Below are 9,088 nucleotides of genomic sequence, written 5' to 3'. Positions count from 1 at the left end.
TAAAAAACTTTCTATTTAATGCGGTCTGATAGAAATGACCGAAATAGCGAAGGGGGAAAATGAATGGATCTTCAACCTAAAGCCACTTACAGAAATGAAGTCAGATATATTCTGACAATTTCAAATGCAGCCATTAACCACATAGAAATACAGAGGTCGGTGCATAGAGTGAGTGACAGCTGTAACAAAGCCGTACTTGGTCACGGAAATCAAAATTTCGCAAACGTTTTGTCGCTGTCGTTAGAGTGTCCCCCGTCTGTTTTAGCACGTTTTCTGGTAATGACTGCGAAGTATCAGATTTCACCCTAAGGCAGCCCTCCTTGCCTCTACACTTCGCGCCTCTCGGTCCCTTGGCGTGTGTGTATGAGGTGGGAGATTGGCCCTTAACCATTGCATGTCATGAGCAAAACGAAATCTCTGACGTCTGAGTAGAAAACTGACTTTCAAATATTCCAGTCAAGCAACTTGGTGATTAAAGAGGTTGGAATGAAAACCAGCGGGTCTGTGGGCTTCCTGGACCAGGATTGGGAAGCCCTGTATTAGGCTACGGTTAACGCTGTGACACAATTGGAAAAGATGATAATGATAGATAAGTTAGCAGTCCCTATGCGGCAGGTGACGTGGGCTTGTCACCGCAATTTTGATCCCTTTTTATAAACCAGAGGACCTCTTATTTTAAATCTATTTGTACCAATAAGAATTGCTTTGGCTTTTCATTGATGTGGAATTTGGAACAGCCAACAAACATATAATGAAAGTCAATAGGGAGTTCCGCCACATATAGGAACGCAAATAAAATACATACATATGTGTGATAATTTAAGCAGAACTGATGGTCCTAAACCATCTAAAATTCTACCCAGCGCAGCTGTGTGGATCGAGTTATACTGACCGCCTCCACGTACAATTAAAAAAAAACACTTCTGTGACAGTAAACGCGTCAGAGAGCTAGACAAACACTTGTCTTTTTGGACATTTCTTAATTTATTGTTTTACCTTATATTGCGTTTGTGTAATAAAGTTTAGTAAGCACGTATTTGTTTTCTTCATTTAGGTGACTCTCCGTATTACACCAATCATAAGCAATAAGCAACAACGACCTAAATCTTTTTTTTTTTCAATTTTTCCCATGAAATTTGCATGATATCATTTTCAAGTAGACGCTTCTAAGAGATACATTTTACAAGGAAAGCATGACGTTTTTAAAATATGCTGGCGTTCTCCTTGTATGTTTCTGCGGCAGGAAAAAAAAACTAAAGGAAGAAATAAACCCTTTTGTTTCGGCCTGGCAACCACAGGACGCATATTTTCTAGCTGCGGGAGTAATTAAGAGTGGCAAAGAGCGCTAGCTTACCCGGGAAACCAGCGGACTGTCTACGTCACCCAAGCAAACCCCCCATCAACAGCCAATAAGGGGTGCGCCTTGGCAAGTAAATAAACGCATGTGGCAGTTGCCTTTAGGTGTAGATACTGAGCGCATCAGCGCAAATTTGCGAATGGCAGAGCTCCATCGGTTATAATCGCCTTAAAAAAATAAAATGGTGGCATTTAGTTTCTTGGAAGACGGAGTCATGAAGAAGCCTAGCCCGTGTAAAAGAAAAAGAAGTCACGGCGCCTCTCCTGCCAAAGAAGACGTAACACCCGAGGACAGAACTGAAGCGCTGTCGATCGCCTCTGCCAATCTGCGAGCTCCGTGTAAAAAGACGAAATACCCGAGGCACAGAAAGCAGATGATAGAGTCGGTACTAAGTGATTCAGGCTTCCACGAGGGTATCTTAACTCCGTGCTCTACTCCCTCGTCCGGGTCGTCATCACGGATCAGCCCACGACTGACAGACTCGCAGTCCCCTTACTCTCCCCTATTGGACTGGCAGATCTTCAAGGAATACGGGGAGACGTGCTACTGTGTTCAAAAAAACAAAGAGAAGAGGTTCCATCCGGTTAACTGTTTAGCAGTTCAGTCACAAGTAAGCAAAGTGCGCTCTCGCAGAAGACGTAGCTTATTTTTTGTCACACTTTTCTCGGTACTAACGTGGCACGCGTTTTCTTCCATCTAGATTACAGCAGAAGCCCGGTGCAAGCTGGTCAGTTGGCTGATTCCCGTCCACAGGCATTTCAATCTGTCCTTCGAATCCTGCTGCCTTGCGATCAACATCATGGACCGGTTTCTCGCCACCACGCCCGTGGCTTCAGACTGCTTCCAGCTCCTGGGAGTGACCTCTCTTCTGATCGCCTGCAAGCAGGTGAGTGCTGGTCGACAAGACCGAGTGGAACAATTAAGATTGAAGTCTTTTAGCCTTTAATAAACTCCTTTTCATGTTAAAGATTTAAACGTCAGGGAAGACCTTGAAAACATGAAGGGGTAACCTATTAAAATTATTCTAGCTCTTACAGAGGTTGTTATTAGCGTGATTGTTTGTTTTTCTCGTATCTTGTTTTTATGGCTGTTGTATTTTTATGGGGGGTGTATGAGACAGTTTGCAGTTTTAATTGATTCATACGATCTGATCTGAAAACAGCAACAGATTATCTGGCATATAGTATTAATCTAATAACGTGTGTTTATATTTATTGCAGGTAGAAGTGTACCCGCCGCGCATAAAGCAGCTACTCGCATTGTGTTGTGGTGCCTTCTCAAAAGATCAGCTGTGCAATCTGGAGTGCATTGTCTTGATCAGATTGAACTTTAGCCTGACAGCTCCGACGGTTGCCTTCTTTATTGAACATTTCACGAATCGCAGATTGGAAGGTGGAGAGGTGTTTAGACAAAGCGTCTCGAGCCCTGGGAAATCTAAAAGTTTGGCGAAGAAGATCGCAGAACTCAGTCTGGCCGATTATTCATTCAACCGATACCCTCCCTCTCTTCTAGCCGTTTGCGCGATACAACTGGCTGACAACATGCTTGGTCTTCACCACGCAACAGACTTGGAACAGAATGATTATCCACTCAGTGTAACCGAAGAGTGCTTAAAAAACCTGAAACTCCTGGTTTCCCTCAATGAAGATGTATTACGCTCCATGGCTGAATTGTAAAACATCTTATTTCACTAGTTTATCGTTTGAGTTCGTCCGACTATCAGGCAGCAGTGTGCGCCAGTGGTAACCACATGACGTGTGTCTTGAAATCTCTTGTGATACGCTGCTGTTATAACCTATGAAAGTCAGGTACTTAATTGAAGCTGCTCTAGGAAATACCCCGCTGCATAAAATGTTGCTCTCCAGGTCGTCATTGTAAATTATCCTGTAAAAACGCCTAAACAGAGGATTTAAAAATGAAAAATGAATCGTACCCAGTACCTCAAGTTCGTTTACAGAAACGTTAATATCTAGTCCTTAAATTTCATTTTTTTTAACTGTACTTAAATTTGAAGTTGTTGAAATGTTAAAATACGTTTCTCATATTTTGAGATGAAGAGCGAAAATAAGAGCTGGTGTATCCATGTAGGTTGTTTTTAAAACAAATCTCTCTAGGTCAGAATACACTGTGTTAGTACTGAAAGGGGGGACAATACAAATGAAACTGGTAAGAAAGAGCAATATTGTCAGTAAATCCTATAAGATGGCATTTGTTATAAGATTTTGAAGGCAAATATCCTTTAACAATTTGGACGCTTAAGGAAGGTATCTCTGTATGCTTCATAATCATTTATGTTTCAAAGGAACAAGTAAAGGTTTATTCCAATGCCAAAAAGAGAAGAAAAGAAACACATCATTTTGGCTGTGGAGCCTTCTTTGAGTGTGAGGAGAAGGAAAGTTCTACCTACGCAGCTACCTACTTGAATTATTTATGTTTCTTTTGTAGTGCAGATACTCACCTTGAAGCTCTGATCTGTCAGAGATCTGTCTCAGTTACAGAAAGTTACTTGAAGAGAAGAAAAGTCACTATTGGACAAATCACTAACCTCAACATGTTGCATAGGTTACATCAAGACAGATTTAGAAATACATATCTTTGCTCAGTTAATTGAATCTTTTAGGTGTTAAAATGAAGTTCTATTTTTGAAGACTGAATATGTAATTTTTCAAAGTGAAGGTTCAAACACAAGGTTCAGCAGAATGAAGGAAAGACTGAATAAATACTGGCAGCTTCCACAGCACTCAAGGACATTGCAGGGAACATGTATTCATTTGAAAAGATGCATATTCATACTGCAAAGTGGTTTAGTCAGTGATCAATATGTGTTTATTTATAGAACAGCCTTTTTATTATTTAATATTTTTGTTCAAATGTATGTCGTAATGAGAAAGCACACTGTACACATCTACTGTAGGTGTTTGATCTTGTATTTAACATAATGTACTAAATATAATGTACTGTATTAAACAAGCATTTCAGAGTGCACACCTTCCTGCTGACTTCTTCCACTATTTTGTTTATTTTGTACTGTTCACAGTAATACCAATAATCTTTTCTGCGTCATCTTGCTATTAAGAGTTGCCTCTTGTATTCAGATTGTATTCAGTGGTGGTCTGTTACCAGATGTCTTGCAGCTAAACACAATCAACAGAAAGTGATTCCAGTAAGTCTTGACCTTAAGCAAAAAGACAGAACATACGTTCCCTTTGAAAGCAAAAAAGTCACAATGTTATTTTGATAACAGCCGAGTTAATGTTTTAAGAAAAACAACATTTGTAATGGTCAAAATCCTTCATCTGGAAATGCAGTTTTACATCTGTCAGATGATAGTTTTTTTTACAAAATTGTTATAAGGCAAATGAAGCTTAAAAGATAGATGGGGAAAATTATAACTAAGCAGTTCTAATATTACAATACTACTATACTTTTACCAACACACAGATATAAAACTACTATAGTGCTGCCTCTAGTCGCTTAAAGTCTCAGAGCAAACAGCACCAAACTCCACTAATCCACAATTGTTTTTGTTTTTCAACTGGAGAATCATACACTATGTTTTTAATGGAGTGATGTCACCATCTCAGACATGCACTGCACCTTGATACACATACATTATAAGAAAAAGATTTTGAATTCACAGGTTTGATTTATGTTATTTTAGACTAAAATGTAATTAGATCTGCATGAAAGTCATAATAAACAATGAAGATGACCTGATTAAACATATAACACCAAAACATAAGCAGAAATTAATTCAGCTATACATTTTTTGTAACTGTCGATTAGTTTATCATATTGGCTTTTAGGAATTTCTGCCCTTTCTTTCTTACAGAACTGCATGAGATCAGTGACATTTGAACTTGCATAAACAGTTCACCTCAGGTCTTTTCATGGCATTTCAGTGTAGTTTAGGATCAGACTTTGACTTGGCCAATCCAAAATGCAAAATGTCTTCTTCAACTATTCTGTTCTAAATCTGCTTGTATGTCTTGCTGTATGACCAAGTCAGTATCAGATAATGAATGGGTGACCTAACATTCACCCCCAAAGTTTGTGGATATAAATATAAAATATAAAAAGGTTCCATCAATGATGCCAAGTTATTTGTATCCTGAGGCAGCAAAACCTTCCCTCTCCATGATACGCCCACAAGCATGCTTTGACAATTGGGATCGGGTTCTTTTGTTGGAAGGCAGTTTTGTTTTCATCACATTAAACATTTCAACTTTTGACTTTTATCTTGTTTATCATCGATGTGCCCTTTGGCTGTCTTGAGATAGGCTGTAATGTTCTTTCTAGAGAGCCATGGTTTCCTTCTGGATACCTTTCTATTAAAAATCTTTCTGTTCTTCTTTTTCTTATTTGCTGAGGCACGAACACTAATGTTAGTAGCAGTGTTACTCCTGTGGATCCTTAGATGTTACTATGGGGTCCTTTGCGACTTCGTGGATGATTTTCTGGGTTGATCTTTCAGAGATCGTGGCAGGGAGATTTGTCTTATGTTCAGTAGAGTACCCATGGTCCTAAATATTTTCCATTTCTAGACTGTCTGGCAGTGGAAGGATCCCCTAATATTTAGAAATAGATTTGTTACTCACTCTCTCCGGACTGATGAGTCTCAGCTACTTTTTTTCCAAGGTCTTCTGAATCTCTTTTCATGGCTTGACATTTTTCCATTAATCTGTATGATGAAGGCCGAATTCACCAAGTTTTTAAGTATTATACAGGGCAGGGCAACCCAAACTCAATTCTTGTTTAGTTGTTACTCAATACTTAAGCACTTGATCCTAATTACCCTCTTATTTTGGCTAGGTAAACTAGGGATTCACTTATTATTTCACATATACTGATTCTGAATTATTCATTTTTCTACTTCATATATTATCTCCAAAAGACATTGATTTGGTAAAACTTAACCCAGGAAAATAACTATTTTTATTAAACAAGAATATTCTGTTAAGCTATAATTGCTTATAATTGCTATAACTGTAATTGCTATAACTATAATTATACTGGTGTTTCACAAATCTTTTCTTGTTACTGTAGATATATTATCATTATGATTACAGAATTGAGAAAGTCTTTTGCTTCAAGGTAGAAGGAGAAATCTACAGTCCGGCCCAATCAAGAATCTCCAGAGACACCATGAAGTTGACAAACTGTGCAGTTTCCCTGTGATATGTACTTTTCCACAGCCTGCACAAAGGTATTTAATTCTGCAATGAACAGTTTTCATCAGACATCAAAGTTTGCTAGAAAACATATTCCAAAAGACACAGCAGATATTGCTAAGCATTTTCTCAGTAGGTTTGTGAAAGAAAATGACCAATTTGTTTCAAACCATAAATGAATCACGGATCAAACATTTTTGTATGTTTTTTTAAAAAGTCAACGAAATTTTCTACAAATAACCTCCATCTATAAAATGTATGATAAATGTCTCCAATACTCACATAATAATGAATTTAATGATAATAAGTTTAATTAGAATGTAGTATATGGCATCATAAACTCTTCCACTTTAATGACCTATGACTTTCTTGATTTGTATGAATGCTTTTAATTCAGCTACGTAAGTAAAACTACGTTTTACTTACGGATTACAAATGTCTGTTGATGGCTGTTATATGACATTAGTAATATTTTTAAGAAGGCTCTTTAAGAGACTTCATGGTTTTGATAAGGTAAATAATTTCCTCTATTTCAAAATTGTCTAATGTTATTTTACAACATTTGGATCACTCAGTACAATTGTAGTATTTTCCATTTTCTGTGCAACATTTTTGTTTTGAACCGTGCATTGATGCCATTTAAGATCCCTGCAGTATTAGTTGTATCTTCTTTTGGTTGTTTGAGGTATTTTGCTTGTTCTCTTCATTATTCTTTTCAGTTTGAAGATGAGAGCAGATGCCAAATGTAGCCCAGTTTTCCTTAGGCTAGAAAAAAATCAATTCAGAAAGGAAATATAACTCAGGCGCATTGTTAAGGGTAGCTAGGAAATGTATCGAAACAATTTTTCAACTGTATTCATTTATTGCAATACACTGTATAATTTCCAAACTGAAAAGACAACTGTATTTGATCATTTTATGCAGCACTTTTTAAATCCATATCGAAAAAAACTGTCATGGTATTGTGCTCGCAGGCATTTGCTCATTTTTACCCAGAAACTACAGTTCTTCATAGTGCAAACTTGTCTTGCAGCTAGGATACAGAAACAACTTTCAGACAAGAGATCTGGGATGTTTTAATCTGGGATAAGCAACATTGAAAAGATGATCGTACAAGAGAGCTGCTTGCAATTCAATATCATCAAGAAAAGTTTTAATTTAAAAATGACAGTAACGCTAAGCATACATACACACTAGACTTGGTGAACAAAATAAAAAGGTTTTGAAATGGTCTGATATTGATCAGTGTCTGATATCCCCACTTCCTGATACTAACGCCAATGTAATGATAAAAAATGAATGTGAAAGAAGCTGGAGGAAGCTAGGTCTGAAAATGTACAAGAAGACTAATATGCCGCGAAAGCTGTGGGACAAGAATGCCCAGATTAAGCTGTAAAACCGTGATGACAACAATGGAGACAGTTCCGATAATAGAGGTTTTAAACAAAAGGCATTCAGGAACAATGAAGTTGAGGTGCAGTCAAACAATAAACAACCAAGGAAGAGAAATACTCAATCCCAATCCAAGACATTTTGAACTTTAAAGATCATGTAAAAAAGTCCGAACTCTGGCCGTAATTACCAGTATTCTTCGGAAACAAAAGCAGTTTCTCTTCGCTTTTAATTTACAATCAAAAGATAAGGACATGAGAATTGGTTACTAATGAAAATGATGTACTGAAGTACTCAATTAAGAATTAAAACGTAAATGGGTTGGAAAAATACAATTCACACCAACAAATTATAAAGGCTCGTTTTATAAAAAAAAAACATCCAAATAGTTTACACGACTGAATTTGTCCCTGGTTAAAATAACGTAAATTTAGTAGCATCAGAACAGTATTTTGTATAGGATTTTGTGTTACTTTGTAAATATTTATCGTGCGCGAACAATCAAATCATATTTTTTACTTTGTCACGTGTTTGTACATTTTGGGGCTATTTTTTTTAGGCTATAATGCAAATGTTGCCTAATAATTGCACTATCCTGGAACACATATTAACAACTGACTTTTCCCCTTGCGTTAGGCTCTCTTGATAAACAAAAATCAAGAAGACGTTTTACGTTCAAAAGTGAACTATTGAAATGCGTATTAAATGTGTACTTTTATAATAAAACAATACAATAAAAGTGAACGTATTTACAGTTAAGGGGAGAGTTCTGCTGGCGCCACTTGTGACAAAACGGCGCAAATCTGACTGCACTGTGCATAACGACCACAGTATTATGTTGTCCCAAGAGGGCAGTGAAGGCTGTTCAGTGTTAGCGCCTTTGCTCTTCACAGATTGTCACAGCGCAAGGCGCCACCCCTGGCGCTCAGGTTTAATTAAAATAAGGACTTTTTGCTTCCCGCATCCTCAAACATCTCCAGGGACGCCTCTCTACCTTGGAGATTTGGTGGAAAACGCAGTGATTGGATGAGGAAATAAATAACACATAACGGCATTTTTTTCCGCCAACTATAAAGACAATATAGAGCCTAACTTCCAGAAACCAATGTGATCGCTAACGCATTTTAACACGGAATCGCATTTCATAGGAAATACTGATTATACTAAA

At 37.5% G+C, this 9,088-nt stretch overlaps 1 protein-coding gene across 1 annotated transcript; it reads left to right on the top strand.

Moving 5' to 3' along the window:
• The first annotated feature begins 1,538 nt into the window (after window positions 1-1,538).
• Window positions 1,539-3,033, top strand: ccno (cyclin O). The gene is made up of 3 exons (XM_088911465.1): window positions 1,539-1,967; window positions 2,058-2,243; window positions 2,578-3,033. Exons 1-3 carry the CDS (start codon window positions 1,539-1,541, stop codon window positions 3,031-3,033), a joined length of 1,071 nt encoding a protein of 356 aa, XP_088767591.1.
• The last annotated feature ends 6,055 nt before the right edge of the window (window positions 3,034-9,088 follow it).

This window comes from Atractosteus spatula, chromosome 3 (genome assembly GCF_055471065.1).
Source record: "Atractosteus spatula isolate fAtrSpa1 chromosome 3, fAtrSpa1.hap1, whole genome shotgun sequence".
Taxonomy (NCBI): Eukaryota; Metazoa; Chordata; class Actinopteri; order Semionotiformes; family Lepisosteidae; genus Atractosteus; species Atractosteus spatula.
Note: the sequence above shows the minus strand (reverse complement) of the source record. Positions and strands in the feature narration are given on the sequence as shown.